The following is a 21476-nucleotide window of genomic DNA, read 5'->3' as shown; positions in this document are numbered from 1 at the left end:
ATTTTCTCCCCCCTTCCCTAACCTAGGTGGTGGGTTCAAGTGCTAGTCTTTCGGATGAGACGAAAAACAGAGGTCCCTTCATGTACACTACATTGGGGTGTGCACGTTAAAGATCCCACGATTGACAAAAGGGTCTTTCCTGGCAAAATTGTATCTAGGCATAGATAAAAATGTCCACCAAAATACCCGTGTGACTTGGAATAATAGGCCGTGAAAAGTAGGATATGCGCCGAAATGGCTGCGATCTGCTGGCCGATGTGAATGCGTGATGTATTGTGTAAAAAATTCCATCTCACACGGCATAAATAAATCCCTGCGCCTTGAATATGTGCGCGATATAAATTGCATAAAAATAAAAAATAAAATAAAAAATAAATCCCTGCGCTTAGAACTGTACCCACGGAATACGCGCGATATAAGCCTCATATTGATTGATTGATTGAAAACAAAAATATCTCCTCAGCATCGGAAAGCAGTCACAGATAGATTTTTGGTATGCGTTCAGGTGGAATGACGATCGTACTCCAGATAATAAAACGGGAGCGATCTAACTCTCTGGCAGCTGCGAAACGTCCTGGCCCGGCTCACGAAAATACAACCACGAGAGAAAAGCTTCCATCCGATCCGCGGGTAGTCAAGGGAAGGAACCCAATGATGCTGTGCCCTCCATCTTCAAAGTACGGTGGTTTCCCCTGGTGGTTTGATCGCTGAAGATTTTGGCAGCCTGATGTTATTGATGGACTTTTTCTCACCGACAAGGTTGTTTGTTTTTAAAATTGGCAGTGAGTTACGGGTTGTTGCTTTAGAAAGTCTGCTGGTAGCTATGGTGGGGGTGCTCTTTGCTTCAACCACAGATCTGACTTGCCATGGTAGGGTCGTGTCCCATGGTGGTTTGATAGCTGAAGATTTAGGCAGCATGATGTGATTGGTGCCGACAAGATCGTCTACTTTTGAAGTTGGCAGTGAGTTAAGGGTTGAGGCTTGAGATGGTCTACTGGTAGCTGTGGTATTATGGGAGCTCTTTGCTTCAACCACAGATCTGCCTTGCCATATGGTGTTATCCCATGGTGGTTTGATAGCTGAAGATTGAGGCAGTCTTACGTTATTGGTGGGCTTTGTATCACCGACACGGTCGTCTGTTTTTGAAATTGGCAGTGCGTCAAGGGTTGTAGCTTTAGATGATCCGTTGGTGGATATAGTAAGGGAACTCTTAGTCTTAGCTTTAACCACAGATATGCCTTGCCATACGGTGTTATCCCATGGTGGTTTGATAGCTGAAGATTTAGGAATCCTGGCGTTATTGGTGGTGGTTGTTGTCTTTGCTTTAACCGCAGATCTGCCTCGCCTTGATACGATCGTGTCCCATGGTGGTTTGATAGCTGAAGATTTAGGCAGCCTCACGTTTTTGCTGTTGGTGAGGGTCTTTGGCTTGTCGACAGACTCGTCTGTTTTTGAAATTAAAAGTGAGTTAAGGGTGGTGGCTTTAGATGGATTGCTGGTGGCTTTGATGGCGGTGTTCTTAACGTAACCCACAGATCTGCCTTGCCATGCGGTGAGTTCCCATGGTGGTTTGATAGCTGAAGATTTCGGCAGCCTGATGTAATTGGTGTGCTTTGTCTCGCCTACAAGCTTGTCTGTGTTTAAAATTGGCAGCGAGTTTGGGGTTGCGGCTTTGGCTGGTCTGCTGGTAGCTACGGTGGTAAGCTTATTGCTCTTTTCTTCAACCAAAGATCTGGTTCCCCATGGTGGTTTGATAGCTAAAGATTTAAGCAGCCTTACGTTGTTGTTGTTGGTGGTGGTGGTGGAGGTGGTGGTTGTGGTGGGGGTCTTTGGCTTGTCAACAGGCTTGTCTGTTTTTGAAATTCGCTTTGAATTTAGGGTTGTAGGCTTAGGTGGCCTACTGGAAGTTTCAGATGAGGGGGTGGTTTGGGGTCCACCTACACGCTCAGGTGATGAAGGTACTTTGGTGACGGAGGGGGTTGTAGACGTATGGTTGTCGCTTGAGTCAGTGCTGAAGTTGACAGATTTGCGGATGTGCAGTGTTCTGCGCTGACGTAAGACGTTTACTGAAACACAATGCGAAGGCAGGAGTTTAACTTAGTTACTTGGCTTTAACTTGCTTTGACAAACAGAACAGACCATCAACATATTGTCCGCTCTGTGCGGAACAAATCAGAAACTATTTGCAGTTTTTTGCTAGAGACTTCGCGCTAACCTAAGAAATAGGATGCACGTCTCAACTCGTGACTACCCTGGATACTGTCCCCTGATGTGTGCGGGCGCGCGCGCGCGCGTGTGCGTGTGTGTGTGTGTGTGCGAGTGTGTGTGTGTGTGTGTGTGTGTGTGTGTGTGTGTGTGCCCCAACTGTCCTTCTCAAGTCTCCAATGCCTGCCCCTATAATTGGCCCGAACTGTTCAGCTAGATAACAGTCTATAACTTCAATTGTAATTTTAACAAATCAAACCCTGCGGTTTGTTCTCACTTATTTGGGTGGCACCCACTTTTGCCTCGTGCACCTCTGTCCTGGGTAGGACCCGAGTGGGACACGCTACACGCACATCAGGGGACAGTATTCAGAGAGTTAATGATGGGTCATAGCTGCGTTGTGCCCCCTCTTTCTTTCAAGGACCAGTTGATTAGTTTTATTGGGACTCTTCAGCTTTAAGCCAAGGGATCCAGGGACGGAGCAGTTAAGCCAGAGGGGAGGGGGTACAACCTGGGGTCCAGGGGTCTACCCCTTGTGGGGTACATGGGCAAGAAGAGTTTTAGCTATCTTATGAACAATTTATGGCTTATCCTTGATTTTAAACATGATCAACTGGTGTCAGCAGCCACTCATTATTTCTTTTAAAGTTAGGATTAAATTATTTTTGACAGCCGGGAGGGGGGAGGGGGAGGGGGAACCCCTGTAACACCCCCTCCCCCCTAATCCGCCCCTGGGATCCATTGTCAAACGGGAGCTGTCCTAAACTGTTGACTGATTGTAAGCCACAACTACTTTTTAGAGATTGAAGTGTAGCCTACAGTTCCTTCTTGTCAGTGTAGCCTAGCTAGTTTCTGTACAGACTGAGTTATGTTGGTGTTGCTTGATCCTTGTCAGAACTGACAGCTACGAAGTTACCTTTAGACTGTGTGCAGACTGAGTTATATTGGTTTTACTGGATCCTTGTCAGACCTGACAGCTACGAAGTTACCTTTAGACTGTGTGCAGACTGAGTTATGTTGGTGTTACTGGATCCTTGTCAGAACAGATAGGTGTACGAAGCTAACTGTAGCAGGGCTCCTCATACTGCGCGTCCCTGCGTCTTATACGCACTGGAAGCCGAAAACACGCACTAGACATTTATTGAGGGGGTCCCGAGACGCACTAAAACTAAAAAGAGCGGGTCCAGAGACGCACTATATAAACGTTATCGTGCGTATCCTTGGTACTGTTTTCAGACTGTTGTGGTGAGTTATATTTACACACACACACACACACACACACACACACACACACACACACACTCACTCACACACACACACACACACACAATCACACAATCACACACACACACACAACCCCCCCCCCACACACACACATACACACTCAGAGGCACATTGGCAGACTTTGAATTTAAGGCCCCTGGAGTTCTGGACCCTCTAAAACTCTGCTGAGGGGGTCCATGGACCCTCTAAAACTCTGCTGAGGGGGTCCATGGACCCTCTAAAACTCCGCTGAGGGGGTCCATGGACCCTCTAAAACTCTGCTGAGGGGGTCCATGGACCCTCTAAAACTCTGCTGAGGGGGTCCATGGACTCTCTAAAACTCTGCTGAGGGGGTCCATGGACCCTCTAAAACTCTGCTGAGGGGGTCCATGGACCCTTTAAAACTCCGCTGAGGGGGTCCATGGACCATCTAAAACTCCGCTGAGGGGGTCCATGGACCCTCTAAAACTCCGCTGAGGGGGTCCATAGACCCTCTAAAACTCCGCTGAGGGGGTCCATGCACCCTCTAAAACTCCGCTGAGGGGGTCCATGGACCCTCTAAAACTCTGCTGAGGGGGTCCATGGACCCTCTAAATCTCTGATGAAGGGGTCCATGGACCCTCTAAATCTCTGATGAAGGGGTCCATGGACCCTCTAAATCTCTGATGAAGGGGTCCATGGACCCTCTAAATCTCTGATGAAGGGGTCCATGGACCCTCTAAATCTCTGATGAAGGGGTCCATGGACCCTCTAAATCTCCGATGAAGGGGTCCATGGACCCTCTAAAAAAATCAAAGTGGGGGTCCCGGGACCTTCTAGGTGAGGCGTCCGTGGGGAGCCCTGTTTAGACTGTGTGTGATGTTAGTACCTGAGTGGCATGAAGAAGGCGACATGTTCTTGATGATGCATGGCATGGTTTTGCTGATTGAGTTGAGCATCCTGACAGCTCATTTGAGAGTGAGGACTTTGAATCTATACCTTGCCGTCCCTTTTAGTCTTTCTTGGTGTGGTAATTAAGCATCAATCTAACTTATAAGGCTTCTTTTTTTTTTTTTAAACTTTATAAGGCTTCGTCAAAAATGCTTGTGATATCAGTGGAGATAAACGACGCGCAGTAAATTTTTGGGTCTGTCCAGTTAGCTCGTCATTTGAATTTCACTGCATCGCAGAACGAGAACCTATTCGTTGTGGACTAAAAAGAAAGCACAACGCCAGCGTTATTTCGAGGATCGCTGTACGCTTCTGGAAGCTAAAATGTTAGTAACCTTAGGCACATTCTCTATAGATATGATGATGTATCTCTGACATCGTGTAATTTGTTCTGCACATTGGTATTCCTGGGAGAGCTAAAGGCAGCTTCTATATTATTTATTACGTTCTTCTGTGCTGACACGTTTTCCACGTTTGTCATCTATATCTCTGGTTGTGTTCTTCATGCAGAAGACATTTTTGTCCACGTGGTTGCGGTCTGATTTGTCCAACACTTTCCACTTCAAAAGACAGACTCTCAAAACTATAACTGCTCGTTGTTTATCTTCTCAGATTTGGATTCTTCTTATTCTAGTGTAGCAATGACGTCATTCTTGTATGTACTGGATATGACGTAATACGATTAAAAGAATCCAATATGGCGCAACTTTTGCGGGCCTACGAACCTCTAAAAAATGTCCGTCTCTTTTTAGTTTAAATGTAAAATGGCTTCACTACACGTTCTTATAATTTTGATTGCAGTCGGTATAGGTAAGTCACCTTAGATTTTTCGTCTGTTTGGTTACCGCAAGAAATGACATAGGCCCTATTATCAGTTTTGATTGAAGGGACAAAGTGAAATTCGGAGCACTCCACTCAGTCTTTTGTTGTTCTGTCCTAGAATTGTGTGTGTGTGTGTGTGTGTGTGTGTGTGTGTGTGTGTGTGTGTGTGTGTGTGTGTGTGTGTGTGTGTGTGAGTCCGTTTGTTTGTGTCGGTCTGCCTGTGTGTGTGTGTGTGGGGGGGGGGGGGTTGCGTGTGTGTGCGTGCGTGTGAGGGAAGGAGATGGGTTGTCCATGCAATGACTATTTGCTTGTTCCAGGGGTAGATTCGAACCCTGTGGTAAAGGTAAGACGGGAAACAGACGAAGCAGTAGAAGATGACGCCGAGGCGATTGTTTCCAAAACAAAGAATAACAAAAAGGCACTTGCGAAAGAGACTAAAGAAGAGTACCTTGACTTTGAGGTTTGTAAGTTTCTTCTTGTTTATTTTTCGTCTCTCCCCCCCTCTCCCCTCTTTCACACACACACACACACACACACACACACACACACACACACACACACACACACACTCGCAGGGGTGAGATCGGGTGTGTGTGTGTGTGTGTGTGTGTGTGTGGGAGGTTAACTTAAAGAGGGATTCCCCAGTATACATACATCACCGCCATCAGATGAAGTCTTGAAGCGTGGGCCGGATGTGTGTGTGTGTGGCTGTCTGTTTGTGTCAGTGGGTCTTAACAGAAGCGAGGGTTTCACTGTACACACACCTCCTCCTCCCCCCCCCCCCACCCCGCCCGATCCCTCCTTCAGGTGATCTCAGATGAAGACAGGCAGGCGGCTAACCAGGCGTTGACGAAGGAACTGCTGACCTACGCTGGCTACACTCTGCTCGTGGTGGCCGGCTCCATCTTCACCATCGTGTGTTTCCTGATGGATCCCCGGTCTTGCCTCGTGGCCTTCGCCTCTGGGTCGCCCTGCTGTCTGCTGTGCCCCTGCTACCGCAACCTCATGCAGTACACCGACCCCGCTAAGCTCATCAGAGCCAACGTCAACGTGTACGTCCCTGGCATCTACATCGAGGAGGGGGGCAAGCTCAAAGAGTACCCACCCAGCCCTGAAGAGATGGACTGTTTGCTTGATCTAGTGGGAGAGTTCTTTAGCGTCGAATAAGGTGGGTGTTCGATGTCCTCCACGTATGTGTTCTTGGCATTTACATTGAGAACACTAACCCTGCAGAGATGGGCTGTCTGCACGACCTGGTGGGAGAGTTCTTGAGCATGTAGTACAGTGGATGGTTGTCGACCTATCAGTATATCACTATATGTTCTTGGCATCTACATTGAGAAAGGGGTCAAGCTCAAAGAGTACCCACTCGGTCCTGAAGTGATGGACTGTCTGCTTGATCTGGTGGGAGAGCTCATGAGCTTGGTACGTAGTAAGTCGATGGTTGTCGACCTATAAGTATATGTTCTTGGCATCTACATCTAGTTGGAGAGTTCATGAGCATGTAGTTCAGTGGATGTTTGCCGACCTCCACGTGTGTGTTCTTAGCATCTACACTGAGAAGCCTATCCCTGAAGAGATGGCCTGTCTGCATGAACTGGTGGAGGAGTTTATGAGCATGTAGTGATTTACAATTATTAGAGTGGAAAGCTCAGATAGTCACAACCCAGCCCTGAAGAGATGGCCTGTCTGCATGAACTGGTGGAGGAGTTCATGAGCATGTAGTGATTTACAATTATGAGAGTGGCAAGCTCAGAGAGTCCCAACCCAGCCCTGAAGAGATGGCCTGTCTGCATGAACTGGTGGAGGAGTTCATGAGCAGGGCCGGACTACCGGGGGGGTTATGGGGGTTGCGCAACCCCCCCCCTAGCCTAAACATGTACCTTACTTATTTAATTTTTTTTTATTATTGCTTATTTTATGCCGTTTCATGCAAGGAGCGACCATTTTCCTATCTCAGAATATGAACTACCCGTCAGATTCAGGGGGCGAAGCCCCCTTACCCCCACAACGAGGGGGGGGGGGTGGGTTCTGGGGTTTCCGGACCCCCCCCCCCCCCCCCCCCCCCCAGCCAAAAAATAAAAATATTGAATGAGGTATGCATTTCTTTAGTTTACAATGAGTTTCAATTTTTGGGGTATTAATCAGTGAAAAAATCTGCTGCCTGAAACTGGTAATGATCATCCTCAGAATGCACCAGATTGCACCATTTTGCATCCTTTTTTTCAAAATTTTCCGGGGGGGGCATGCCCCCGGACCCCCCTAGCAAGCTAGGCGCTTCGCGCCGTCGGCTCGGCGCTTCGCGCCTTCACACCCATATCTTCACAATATACTTTTGAAAAAAACCAGTCATAAAATGAACTGATCCGCCCCTGCCGTCAAGGGGGACATCCCCCTGGGCCACCACTGGCAACCCCCCCCCCTCCTCTTCGCCTAGTCCGGCCCTGATGAGCATGTAGTGATTTACAATTATGAGAGTGGCAAGCTCAGAGAGTCCCAACCCAGCCCTGAAGAGATGGCCTGTCTGCATGAACTGGTGGGAGAGTTCCTGAGCATGTACTGATTTACAATTATGAGAGTGGCAAGCTCAGAGAGTCCCAACCCAGCCCTGAAGAGATGGCCTGTCTGCATGAACTGGTGGAAGAGTTCCTGAGCATGTAGTGATTTACAATTATGAGAGTGGCAAGCTCAGAGAGTCCCAACCCAGCCCTGAAGAGATGGCCTGTCTGCATGAACTGGTGGAAGAGTTCATGAGCATGTACTGATTTACAATTATGAGAGTGGCAAGCTCAGAGAGTCACAACCCAGCCCTGAAGAGATGGCCTGTCTGCATGAACTGGTGGAAGAGTTAATGAGCATGTAGTGATTTACAATTATGAGAGTGGCAAGCTCAGAGAGTCCCAACCCAGCCCTGAAGAGATGGCCTGTCTGCATGAACTGGTGGAAGAGTTAATGAGCATGTAGTGATTTACAATTATGAGAGTGGCAAGCTCAGAGAGTCCCAACCCAGCCCTGAAGAGATGGCCTGTCTGCATGAACTGGTGGAAGAGTTAATGAGCATGTAGTGATTTACAATTATGAGAGTGGCAAGCTCAGAGAGTCCCAACCCAGCCCTGAAGAGATGGCCTGTCTGCATGAACTGGTGGGAGAGTTCCTGAGCATGTAGTGATTTACAATTATGAGAGTGGCTAGCTCAGAGAGTCCCAACCCAGCCCTGAAGAGATGGCCTGTCTGCATGAACTGGTGGAAGAGTTCATGAGTATGTAGTACAGTGGACGTTTGCCGACTTACGCATATACGTCCCTGGCATTTACATTTTAGGAGGTGTCTAAGTTCATGATTCTTCGCGAAACCGACTTTTAACCTCATCACCCAGAGACAGCATCTTCGTGTACGGTCCTGGCATCTACATTAGGGAATGGGGCAGGTTCATAAGTATGGAGTAAATAAAACATTTGCAAAATCAAGATCAATAAAATACAAACAAAAAGCAAAGCCGTGAATTTATCAGAAATATTGCTTGGATGCGTTCCCCTATTTTTCACAAACAAATGTATGAGTGATACCATGCAGACAGTATCGCCTCGTACACCAGATCGAAACATATCTCGGCACTCTTTAATAATAATAATAAGAAGAAGAACATTTATATAGCGCTAAATCAAAAACTTTCGTTAAAAAGGCTTGCTCTAAGCGCTTGACATCTAAACTAAAACGTCATTCACACTCTTTACAATGATGTACAAGAACTTCATGTCACACTCTTTCATTCAGTATAGCACCATTCACACAGTTGTTATTCTGTACAAGACAATAAGTTAGTCTAACATTTAGAATGTTCATAAGATGAAAACAAGAGAAAACCAGACTGATTAAAACAACTGTTTAGTGCTAACAAAGCATGAATCTTAATGATAACGTAATACATGTTTAACTGTTAAGACCATAAAAAAACCTATATGCTAAAATAACTTCGAACTTTTAAGAACTTCTTATAAGATACACAGCACATCTAGATAAACACCAGAATGATAAAACAAAAGGCAACTCATTAAAACTATTAAATGCATCAATGTCTAAAACACGAAAGACTCAAATATAAGATACACAATTCTCTAGAATTGTTTATTAAAACTGAAACCGACCTGCTCTTTCAGACCAATTTGTCAAGTAATGGAGTTCTTTGTATTATTTTTCGTTCGATCACACAACTTGTGTGTTGTAAAACGTTTGAAATCAGCAACAGTGAAGGGACGCAACTCCTCCCGTCCTATTGCGAAAAAAGAACTCCGCAAGCACAGCAGACGTCATGTATCGTAAGTATGTATACAAAGTAGACTACCTTCACACTCGCGTCAGCCGATGTGCCAGCAGACACCATTCTGTGCTTGCCTCAGGGAGGGAAACCACAACACTCTGATAGCCCTACAGCTGAAGTCAGCAGCAAGCCTCTTGACCAGAAAAACCATGTTTGCCTATCAGGTACGTGCCTCGTGCTTTTTGTTTTTGAGGGTATTTTTCTTTATTTGGTGTTTAACGTCGTTTTCAACCACGAAGGTTATATCGCGACGGGGAAAGGGGGAAGATGGGATAGAGCCACTTGTCAATTGTTTCTTGTTCACAAAAGCACTAATCAAAAATTTGCTCCAGGGGCTTGCAACGTAGTACAATATATTACCTTACTGGGAGAATGCAAGTTTCCAGTACGAAGGACTTAACATTTCTTACATACTGCTTGACTAAAATCTTTACAAAAATTGACTATATTCTATACAAGAAACACTTAAACAAGGGTAAAAGGAGAAACAGAATCCGTTAGTCGCCTCTTACGACATGCTGGGGAGCATCGGGTAAATTCTTTCTCGTCCCAACCAATATGGGACTCCCCCTAACCCGCGTTGTTTTTTTTTTGTGAGGGTCGTGCGAGTGTATTGTTCCGTGATGTTGTTAACAGCGACCTTTTGCTGCGCACGCACGCACTGACTCTGCTGATAGGCGAATGACTATGAGGATGTTTTTCATCGATTTTGTTTCGTCCTTTTGACTCTTGAAGACGTTATCGCTCGCTCTTCGCTGTCTCGTTGCAACGCGGCATCAGTTTGTTTCACGAGCATCGCTCCTTCGTTCCTTCGTTCCTTCGTTCTTTCCTGCGTTAGTATGATGCTTTTGGCCTTTGAGATTGGACCATTGGTCTTAGACGCTGTCATTAAAATGTTCTCTCTTAATTCAGTCATGCTGTGTCTTTCTCTCGCAATGTTTCTGTTTTTATCGACGTTTTAAAGTCTATGAGATCCTGAGGCGGCACTGTCACGCCCTCATTTTTCGATCAAATCGATTGAAATTCTAGTCAAGCATTATTTAACGAAGCCCGGACTATGGGATTGCATTTCAACAGTGTTGTATTCGCTCTCATGTTTATGCTGCTATACAATGTGGATTGAGCCAAGGCCTTTGCTATTTTACACAACCCCAAGGCGCATGATTGGTATTTTGTATTTGTGTTGTGTGTGTGTGTGTGTGCGTGTGTGTGTGTGTGTGAGTGTGTGTGTGTGTGTGTGTGGAAAAGGGGCGGGGGGGAGGACAGTGTTTTTTTGGGGGGTTCTGTGTTTTCCCATTTGATTAGCCATTGTTCGTGCTTGAACTTTCAGAAAGCTTCTGTTTTCATGCAAGACAATGTCCAGAAGAAAACGTGCTAGCCAAAGGTTTTGTTGTTGTTGGAATGGAGAAGTTATTCAATGACAAAATGATAACAAAGACGACTATGACAGTGATGGTAACGACGACAGATTTATTCCGTAAAGTTACACCTTCCGTGATGACAATGAAAGCACAGAACACACACACACACACACACTCACACACACACACACACACACACACACACACTCACACACACACACACACACACTCACACACACACACACACACATACACACACTCACACACACACACAGACTCTCACAAACAAACACACACACACACACAAACAGACTCAGACACGCTTTCACGCACACATTCACACGCTTTCACACACGCACGCACGTACGCGCACACACACACGCACAACGAGAGAGAGACAGAGAGATGGGGGGAGAGAGAGAGAGAGAGAGGGGAGAGAGAGAGAGAGAGAGAGCGAGAGAGAGAGAGCGAGAGAGAGCGAGAGAGAGAGCGAGAGCTCAATCTCCCGATATCTCCAGCAGTGATTGCAGTATGTGTCTAAAAGGCAGTGTAGAACAGTGTAGGACAAGGGGCAGTCGTGCGGCCTTTTAAAGGCATAGCATTCGGTCAGCGTGCACACCCATGTCGCTGCCACTAGCACTGCGATAGCAAAGTCTAGTGCTATTGCACGTCTTCTTCGTTCCTGGTTGTGTCTCTGGCTTCGATCAGCGCACGCACTGCGATTTTCTGCCACCACTGGGAGAGATAGGGAGAGAAGGATACTGATTTGACACAGCGGGGCACCAACATTTTTAGCCGGTATGATTTGTCGTATGCATGTTGGATATCTTGTTTTGTTGCCGGTGAGAATCTTGTGGCTGATGTGTTACTGGGGAACATGTTTTACGGTCTGGGAGTGTGTTTTGGTGCTTGTACCCGACGAAGCATCGACACACACTGTGGAACCATTCCTGAAGCCAGTCTCCAGTATTGGCGTTAACCGGTAATTACCGGTATTTTAGTGGTTGAAATGAGAAAATACCGGAACAAAAATAGCAGCCGGTATGACCTACCGGTTGATTTTTGAACTACCAGGGTGTTTTTTTTCACTGGTAAAACAACAAAACCAGTACTCTGAGTTGAAATCTTACTGGTTACAATGACCAGCCTACCTGTTTTTGACTCACATGCGAAGCAAAAGTGAGTCTATGTACTCACCCGAGTCGTCCGTCCGTCCGTCCGTCCGTCCCGGCGTCCGTCCGTCCGAAAAACTTTAACGTTGGATATTTCTTGGACACTATTAAGTCTATCAACACCTGATGTGGCCTGATGGTGTATGGTTACAAGATCTCAAAAAACATGTGCGGCAACTTGACCTCACTTCAAGTTCAAGGTCACAGGGGCCGTAATTGTTGTCTTAAAAACGACCATTTTTCACATTTTCGCATTTTTTATGTCAGTGGCGTTAGACCAACACAATTTAAACCTATAATCTTGTCTGTGTACGCAGTTTGCACTAATTTCTATTCTTTTTCAAGGCGAGAATCTTCTGGTTGCCTTCCGGGGCTGAACGAGAACGGGTCGGTAGGCGGGGGGTTGACCCACAAAGTCTGGGTTAAATGCCATTCTGTGACAGGTATTTGGCCAATAAAACCAATTTCTAATGCGCTGCATACTGTTCGTTTTAAGACGAGGGTGTTCTCGCTCCCCTCGGGGGTGAACACGAATGGGTCGGTAGGAGTTTGACTCACGATGACTGGGTTGAATGCCAATAAATGATGTGCCAATAACATCAATTTCTAATGCATTGAATACATTAACTTTATTCTGTTGTTTTCAAGGCGAGGGTGTTTTTGCTCCCCTCGGGGCTGAACCAGAACGGGTCTGTTGTGTGGGAGGTGAGCGACACCGGTGTCAACAACACGGTGTCGGGCGCCATGGACAGGGTGGTAGGCTGTAGCACGTGGCAACCGCCCAACCACGTGCTGTTCCAGCTGGCCTGTGCGCTCCTCGCTGCGGGACTCCTGGCGTTTGACACTCCCTATGGGGCGCTCCTTCTGCACTTCTTGTTCTTCCTGGGTCAGTGGTGTGGGTTTCCGTGGTGTGGTGGTGGCTTTTGAGTTCCTTGTGTTGTTTATTGGTTGAGATAGAGAGAGGAGATGGGGAGAGAGTTTTAAGCCTGTCCTTAACTGGGCGAAGTGGACCACGCGAATTATACTTCGCGAAGATGGCTGCACGAAGCTTTAGCACTGAGTTTTCGGTAAAACGACTTCGCGAAGTCGACGTCGGGCTCAATTAAGGGCCGCCTATAAAAATGAAAAATCTTGAGAGAGAGAGAGAGAGAGTCACAAATATGAGGGGTATTCTCCAGAGCTGTTCCAGTGGAAACCATGTTACGCTGGTGATATTATGTTTAAACTTAGACATTTTAACCATACAAATTGAATATATTATTAAATATCCAAAGACAAAGTGCCCAAATCGTTCTTGTTGACGTCACCAGGGTATCTGCTGATGTCGGTGTGGTCGTGGGTGATTCTGTGCGCGCCTGACTTTTTCTCCTGGAACTTCGCCTTCCTGCTGCTGAACGGCGGGCAGACCATGTCCCTGCTCTACAGCATCCGCCCCGTGCGCTTCTGTCGCGAGCTGGAGGACGTCTACACCAACATCTTCCAGCCCCTTAAAGTCCCCAGGTAGGTGTAGTGTTATAGCCACTGGAGGACTTCTACAACAACATATTTCAGCCCCTTACAGCCCCTAGGTAGGTGCAGACCATGCCGCTGCTCTTCAGCATCCGCCCCGAGCGCTTCTGTCGCGAGCTGGAGGACGTCTACACCAACATCTTCCAGCCCCTTAAAGTCCCCAGGTAGGTGTAGTGTTATAGCCACTGGAGGACTTCTACAACAACATATTTCAGCCCCTTACAGCCCCTAGGTAGGTGCAGACCATGTCCCTGCTCTACAGCATCCGCCCCGAGCGCTTCTGTCGCGAGCTGGAGGACGTCTACACCAACATCTTTCAGCCCCTTAAAGTCCCCAGGTAGGTGCGGTGTTAAAGTCACTGGAGGACGTCTACACCGCCATCTTTTAGCCCCTTAAAGTCCCCAGGTAGGTGCGGTGTTAAAGTCACTGGAGGACGTCTACACCGCCATCTTTTAGCCCCTTAAAGTCCCCAGGTAGGTACAGATCATGTCCCTGCTCTGCAGCATCCGCTCCGTGCGCTTCTGTCGCGAGCTGGAGGACTTCTACAACAACATATTTCAGCCCCTTAAAGTCCCCAGGTATGCGTCCTGATAGGTGATAGTGGTAATGTTAAAGCCACTTCAATGTTCCCCAGAGTGTTCACTCTCTAACAACCCATGCAAACCTGACAGAGTTATTTTCAAACATCATACATTAGCCTGGGTGAAGGATAACAAGCTTGTAAACGCTTTTGTGACTAAGTCACGTGGCCTTCTGTTTGGTCCACAGGTCATTGTACAAGCGGTTGGTTGGTGCGGAGTACTGCACGCTGATGACGCTGAACGAAGGTGAACACTACGCCACTCAGTCCATCACCAAGACAGACAAACTGGGTCTCCTCATCACGGGCACGTGAGTCTTCTTCTTCTTCTTCTTCTTCTTCTTCTTCTTCTTCTTCTTCTTCTTCTTCTTCTTCTTCTTCTTCTTCTTCTTCTTCTTCTTCTTCTTCTTCTTCTTCTGCGTTCGCTATTTTTGGCGTTATATCGTCAGGTCGGGCTGCCATGAAGTTCGCAGTCTTCAGCAGTTCGGGAGTCTCCTTCAGTTCTGCCAGTCTTCTGTTCACGCTTATTCAGTGTGACTCAAGACTCAAGACTCCAATATTTTACTGTCCTTGCAGTGTCAGGCGGTTTAAAACACAAAATACATATCATTTTCGTACAGTTCGGTGTGGTGCAAAGCAATACTTCTGTCATGCTCTCGTGCAAATTTTCGTTTTGTTTGTCGTGACTGGGTTGAGTCAAGATGCGCATACGTAATTACATGACAATATAAGCGTTCGCTTGAGTTCGTGTCCCTATGATTTCTTGTTTTACTACTGTCTAACTTAATAAAACCTTGTTTAAACCAATTACATGACGATGGAGGTTGTAAAGAAAAGAAAATGTCCGAATTTGGCATAATGATTTTTGCCTTTTTGGGGTCGGTGATGTTTCAAGGAAAAGGGAACGATGTATAAAATAGTGATGTCTACCATATTAGTTTAATTGTCATGTCATGCAATGCAACTGCTGGATCAGAAGTGTGTGTGTGTGTGCTTTTGTGTGTGTGTGTGTGTGTGTGTGTGTGTGTGTGTGTGTGTGTGTGTGTGCGGGTGGGTGGTGGTGTTTGTGTGTGTGTGTGTGTGTATGTGTGTGTGTGTGTGTGTGTGTGTGTGTGTGTCTGTCTGTCTGTCTGTCTGTTTATATATATATGTGTCTGTATGTCTATGTTTTTGCAGAATGAACGCCTACAGCAACAGAACGCTGTTACACACTATCAAGGCCAAACAGTTCATTGATTCACCGGAGTTCGAATCATGTAACAGTGGAGATGAAAAGTTTCAGGTATTCCTCTGTATTTGATGGCTGTGTGTGTGTTTGAATGATTCACGTTCGCGCGCGCGCGCGCGTGTGTGTGTGTGTGTGTGTGTGTGGGTGTGTGTGAGTGTGTATATGTGTGAGTGTATGTGTGTGTGTGTATGTGTGTGTGTGTGTGTGTGTGTGCGTGCGTGCAGCAGTGCCTGCAAGCGTGCGTTCATGCTTTTATGGGTGTATGTAAGTTAGAGGGAAGTAAAGAGAGAGTGCAGTACGGGGAGGGGAGGGGGTGGGTGGGGGGGGGGGGGGGTATGAGGGGGGTTCCTAGCATGCCAGTAGGATTACCTGCTAGCTGTAGGTTTTTATTAGGCAACGCTTGTAAATCTAGCACAGCTGCTTTAACGTCAAGTCTTGACTAACCCCTCCGGAGGGGTTTTTGAAAATGACATGGCCATTATTCTTAAGGCATAATAAAGTAGAACAGTCATTGTTCCGTGCAGGTATCTATCATAGCTGGCAGCATGTGTCGCTACATCTTCTGGCCGCGACAGAGCTTGGAATACCTGTTAGTCCAGGAACCTTACCTGGCGAGCATTATCAATATTGTGCTGGGCAGGGACATCACCAACAAGCTCTATGCCCTCAACGAAAGGGTAAGTCAATACATTGTTTTCACATCTTTCCCCAATGTGCACTCAAATTGTGCCTGTCTTTTGTTTAAACATATTTGATTCAGGAAAACATGGGGTGGCATATGTCTCTCTTTTCTTTGTCTGCCTCTCGGTTTCTCGTCACTGGGGTTAGTTCTTTGAGCCGTGTCTTCTCAACAGCGTTTTACATTAGAGAAACGAGAAGAAGGATGTCGTCTGAAAACAATAAAGGATTCAATTTCTTTGTTCTTTGTCTATCTTTTCTTTTTTTTTTTTTTTTTTTTTTACCCGAGGAAGACCATAGGGTCAAAACTGTAGTGTTGTTTTGTCTGGACTGTTGTCTTCTTAATATGGACGTTAGTACTGTATTTTAGGACTGTTTATCATTGTAAAAATATCTTACTCGAGCAGGAATAGGTACATATTCCTTAAGACTGTCCTTAATTAAGCCCGAAGTTGATTGCTCGAAGACTTCGCGAAGTCCTTTCACCTTTGTGCAGCAAGATTCGTGAAGTAGATTTCGCGAAATCGGCTTCGCCCAATTATTATCAGGTTTTCGTAAGCGGTTGCGTTGATGACACATTTTTGGCAACAGAAGTCTTCATTCGTTACCATTCACACTAGCTATTTGTTAGCGGGAATATTGTTTGCCGTGCACAGTTGGCGAAATGCCGGAACGTTTTTCTTGCCATTTCGGCACAATGAACGAACTTTTGCTGGGTGGGGGAAAGGTGACACATACTGCCGAAAACTCACGAAAATTGACGAAGGTAGTATGGCCATTGAAATCGCCGAAAATGATGTTTAAAAAAACTTGACAGATTGTTTATCGTTACCCCAGGTATCGACCGTTGAAGGGTCAAAACTGGACATCCGCCTGCCCAGTGTTTCTCCGAGTCTCCGGGCGCGGCGAGACATCCGTAAAGCCGTTGTGGGCGTGACCGTTTGCACTGGAGGGGGCGGGGCGACAGAAGCCCTGGACACTCTGACGGCGCCACTTGGCCCCGCCTGTAATGACGACAGTGATGACAGTGACGGTAAGAGGGAATGACGTCATTATTTGTTTGTGTGGGAGAGGGGGAAGTGGGAAGGTGAGTGGATTTGTGAGGGAGGGGAGGGGGGGTAGGGGGGGAGGGGGGAGATCAGTGAGTGTGTACGTGGTAGGCGGTTAGAGAGGCCACGGTCGCTCTGCCTTTACCACTTGGCACCGCCTCTAGTGATGACAGTGATGACAGTGACGGTAAGAGGGAATGACGTCATTGTGTGTGTAGGTGTGTGTGTGTGTGTGTGTGTGTGTGTGTGTGTGTGTGTGTGTGTGTGTGTGTGTGTGTGTGTGTGTGTGTGTTTCGTGCAAGCATTCACTTATGTTCAATTCAAATACCCCAATGAATATTTTCCGTTCGACGTTTTCATCCTGTCCTGTTCAAAAGGGATAAATGCACGAACCCAATCTGTCCTTGCTCCCATACATTGGTTTCGGAATTTGGCACCCCCATACGCAAAGAGGCACAATATCTTCTCCTTCTTCTTCTTGTCGATCACACTAAGAGGCACAGTATGAAGTATGAGCCTCATTTGTTAACCAAACCTTGCAAGCACTTTCCACTCTCTCCGTATTTCTGTAAATCTTTTTCTTGGTTTGCTTGTTTATTTGTTTGTTTGTTCATGTGTCTTCCACCTTCACACGGCATGCCTTTTGAATTCCTCACCCTGCTTGCATGGTTGTGTTGATCTTCTGCTGTTGCAGAGGCTTTCATCCGCATGAGCGAGAAGATGGAGCTGCTAAACGGGCACGCCACGGGCTCTCCTCCCGGCCCGGGGGGACCCTCCCCCATCTCTGGCTCCGCCCCCCGGGCTTCTCCCCCTTCTGGACACTCCTCCCCCTCCTCCCGGCACTCTGGCTTGCAGTTTGACATCTGAACATGCACTGAATATTTTGAGATTTGGTTTCAATGGATTGAAATATAATGAAGGAGTACCTCTGTCATCTGAGCATATTGTTTGACAATAGAATAGGTGTCGCGGATGATTAAACGAGGCACTCTGGCTTGCAGTTTGACATCTGAACATGCACTGAATATTTTGAGATTTGGTTTCAATGGATTGAAATATAATGAAGGAGTACCTCTGTCATCTGAGCATATTGTTTTACAATAGAATGGGTGTCGCGGATGATTAAACGAGGCACTCTGGCTTGCAGTTTGACATCTGAACATTTACTTGAGATCTAGTTACATGAATTGAAATATATAAATGATGCGGAACCTCAAGAGGTTGGCATGTTCCATGGGAATGGGTGTCGTGGTTGATAAAATGAAGCACTATGGCATTATAATATTATAATGAAGGAGAACCGCTGGAGGTTGGTATGTTCCAAGGGAATGGGTGTCGGGGATGATGAAACGAAGCACTCTGGCTTGTAGTTTTACATCTGAACTTGCGCCTAATATTGTGAGATTTGGTGTCATGACTTGAAATATAATGATGAAGAACCTAGCTACAGGTTGGCATGTTCCATGGGAATGGGTGTCGTGGATGATGAAAGGAGGCACTCTGGCTTGTAGTTTGACATCTGAACATGCACTTAAGATTTGGTTTTATGAACTGAAATATAATGATGAAGAACCTCTACAGAATGGGAATGGGTGTCGTGGATGATGAAACGAAGCACTCTGGCTTGTAGTTTTACATCTGAACTTGCGCCTAATATTGTGAGATTTGGTTTCATGACTTGAAATATAATGATGAAGAACCTAGCTACAGGTTGGCATGTTCCATGGGAATGGGTGCCGTGGATGATGAACAGGGGCACTCTGGCTTGCAGTTTCACATCTGAGCATGCACATAATTATACATTGCGAGATTTGGTTTCATGAGTTGAAATATAATGAAGTAGGACCTCTGGCATAGAGGTTGGCTTCCGAGCATATTTATTGACAATGTAATAGGTGTCGCGGTATGAAACGAGGCAATCTGGCTTGCAGTTTGACATGTCAACTTGCACGTTAACTTCGCGGGATTTGGTTTCATGATTGTAAATAAATATAAATACAAAATAAGACGGAGGTCTTAATTGGCATGAAGTTTTTTTTATCCGTACGCTCTTTTTGTGATGAGAACTTGTGTTACGGATTCTGAAAGGGCGCACTCTGACATACTGTTAGATATGTGAACGTGAACGGGATCTAGTTTAATTCATTGAAATAAAATGATTATAAGTTATTGAGAATAGGTAGACCTCTTTCATTTAGGTTTACATTCACACATTGTTTTGCGTGTGACACTTTAAAAGTGACGTTCACAAAGTTGTGTCAAGTATTAAACGTAGAACAACATTGGCAAGTCATTGTTAGTGAAAATGTTGATAACATAATTATACTAAGGCGAGATGGGATATCTCTTTTTTGAAGATATTCAAAGATTACAAACGAAAAGCGATATAAGTTCAGACATGAACATGTATTTTCTGATACGTTTTTGTGTAATCTTGTCTTGAGATAGGAATAATTGCCACCGTTTTTATATTTTGCAAGAAACTTTGTTTTGTTTATAAAATGAGTATAATTATGGATGACTGTTGTTAAGTTTTGGACAATAATTTTTTTTTTTTTGCGAATTTGTGGAAACCAATTTAATTTTGTGGAAATACGGTATGTAATGTGCTTATTGCGTCCATCGTCCTTCGCACATTTACTCTTTTTTCTTTACTGACTCCAACAGTTTTGGTCCATATCATCCTCTCAGTTTGATTTCTAACAGTTATGTGCATATTGCCCCGTTGGAAAGTTTGTTCCAACTGTGCATTTTGTTTACACAGTGCTTGTACCCGATATTAAAATACCGAACCAGTGATATGTTTCCGTATGCAAACGTATTGCTATCCCTGCAAAATATATCCAAGCTTTTTATAAGTTTTTCAAAAATAAAGTCTACTACTGAAGCATTATATGATTTATCTCTGTTAATATATATGTTCGGTTTTCTTTCAAGCAGAGTTATATTGAGCCTTCTGTGTCAAAAGCCAAACGTTTCGAAAGTATTATGGAATTCTGCCTCTGGAAATGTATAGGTTTTTATTGTAGAACATTTGGAGCATCCTGTTGCCTTTGTCATAAAGCCGAACTTCTACGTATGACGCTCTGTGCACTTAGCCTGTGTAAATGTATGCTTTTATTGCAGAATATTTCAGAATCATCTGTAATTTGGGTAATTTGCTAAAATACGATAGAATATGTGCTTTATTTCTGTGTATTTGAAGCAAAGTATTAAAGAGCTTAATGTAGCCTTTGCCAAAATTCTAGCCCTTCGAAGCTTCATGGACTTTTGTACTGTATGTATATTTGTATAAATGTATGTTTCCTTGTAGCAGAATATGTCTGAGCCTTTTTTTGATCTTTTGCCAAAAGCGGAGCCTATATATTATATCTATATATGCCCTTAAGCCTTTGTGAATGTATGTGTTTTCCTGCAGAATATTTCTGGGCCTCAGAGCTGCATCTGAACACACTGGACTCCAAGACAGCTGTGAACATCAAGACTAATTTCGTCGATAGTTTCTACATTTGTACTTTCCCCTCTGATCACCTTCTCTCCACGTGTGTAAAACCACCTGCATTTTACGTTTGATATCGTCTGCATGCATGGTCATCATGGTCATCTTGCAATCCAGCGAATCATTGCTGAAATGCAGCGCTTTTTGTCATATGATACCCCTCTAAATTGACGCAAACACCTCCCGTTTTCAACCACTCATGCGATCGACACTTGCATCAGTATGAAAAGCATAACACAAGAAATACACAAGATAGCGAAACACAAGAACCCGTTCTGGATAGATAATTGGTTGTGACTTTCTCTTCGTGTGTCAAAGTCCCCAAGTTATGTCTATTCTGAAATTTTTGCCGATTTTTTATTTGATACCTTACGTTTTGTCAGGTCCATTTTGGGGGTAACATTATTTGGAAGGCGGTCACGTAACCCCTGTAAAAGAAATCTTTGATCCGAAAAATGTGCCTGACATCCAAGTTGAAATCTTTTAGTGGCATAGAAAATTTGAATGAAATGACACGGGAATAAATGCTTTAGCTGGGGAGCAATAACATTTTTTGCGGACTCTGTGTAGCTATTTTGATCCAAGTGTTTCTTGGGGCTACTTTTATGTGACAAAACAGTCAATGGACAGAGAACCACTGTTGGAACTAATGTTGCATCAAACATCTTCCTTTGGACGGTATATCCAAATTTCATCTTTGTGAAAGCTTTAAATACGTTCTTGGTGGGTGTATTTCGTAATCATTTTGTATGATAATGATGGCTGAATAAAAATATTGTTTTCTAAACTGTTTGTCTTTCGATTGATACTGCGTCAATTTTATAACGTGTGTGTGTGTGTGTGTGTGTGTGTTTGTGTGTGG

General features: G+C 45.2%; 3 protein-coding genes across 3 annotated transcripts; 2 read left to right on the top strand and 1 right to left on the bottom strand.

The window, feature by feature from the left end:
* Positions 1 to 672: 672 nt before the first annotated feature.
* On the bottom strand, positions 673 to 4634 carry LOC138960969 (uncharacterized). Its single transcript, XM_070332595.1, has 2 exons — positions 4337 to 4634; positions 673 to 2066 (listed from the first exon to the last, which is right to left on the bottom strand). The coding sequence occupies exons 1-2, from the start codon at positions 4404 to 4406 to the stop codon at positions 673 to 675; spliced, it is 1464 nt and encodes a 487-aa protein (XP_070188696.1). The 5' UTR covers positions 4407 to 4634.
* A 465-nt stretch (positions 4635 to 5099) lies between these two features.
* Positions 5100 to 6646, top strand: LOC138961027 (uncharacterized). Its single transcript, XM_070332629.1, has 3 exons — positions 5100 to 5208; positions 5538 to 5680; positions 6028 to 6646. Exons 1-3 carry the CDS (start codon positions 5163 to 5165, stop codon positions 6385 to 6387), a joined length of 549 nt encoding a protein of 182 aa, XP_070188730.1. The 5' UTR covers positions 5100 to 5162; the 3' UTR covers positions 6388 to 6646.
* Positions 6647 to 9485: 2839 nt separating this feature from the next.
* LOC138963043 (popeye domain-containing protein 3-like) lies at positions 9486 to 21375 on the top strand. Its single transcript, XM_070335031.1, has 8 exons — positions 9486 to 9702; positions 12720 to 12957; positions 13382 to 13571; positions 14349 to 14471; positions 15337 to 15442; positions 15913 to 16065; positions 16904 to 17099; positions 17810 to 21375. Exons 1-8 carry the CDS (start codon positions 9583 to 9585, stop codon positions 17980 to 17982), a joined length of 1299 nt encoding a protein of 432 aa, XP_070191132.1. The 5' UTR covers positions 9486 to 9582; the 3' UTR covers positions 17983 to 21375.
* Positions 21376 to 21476: the final 101 nt, after the last annotated feature.

The sequence above is a fragment of the Littorina saxatilis genome, linkage group LG3 (genome assembly GCF_037325665.1).
Source record: "Littorina saxatilis isolate snail1 linkage group LG3, US_GU_Lsax_2.0, whole genome shotgun sequence".
In the NCBI taxonomy this organism is placed as follows: Eukaryota; Metazoa; Mollusca; class Gastropoda; order Littorinimorpha; family Littorinidae; genus Littorina; species Littorina saxatilis.
This window is presented reverse-complemented; position numbering and strand designations above follow the sequence as displayed.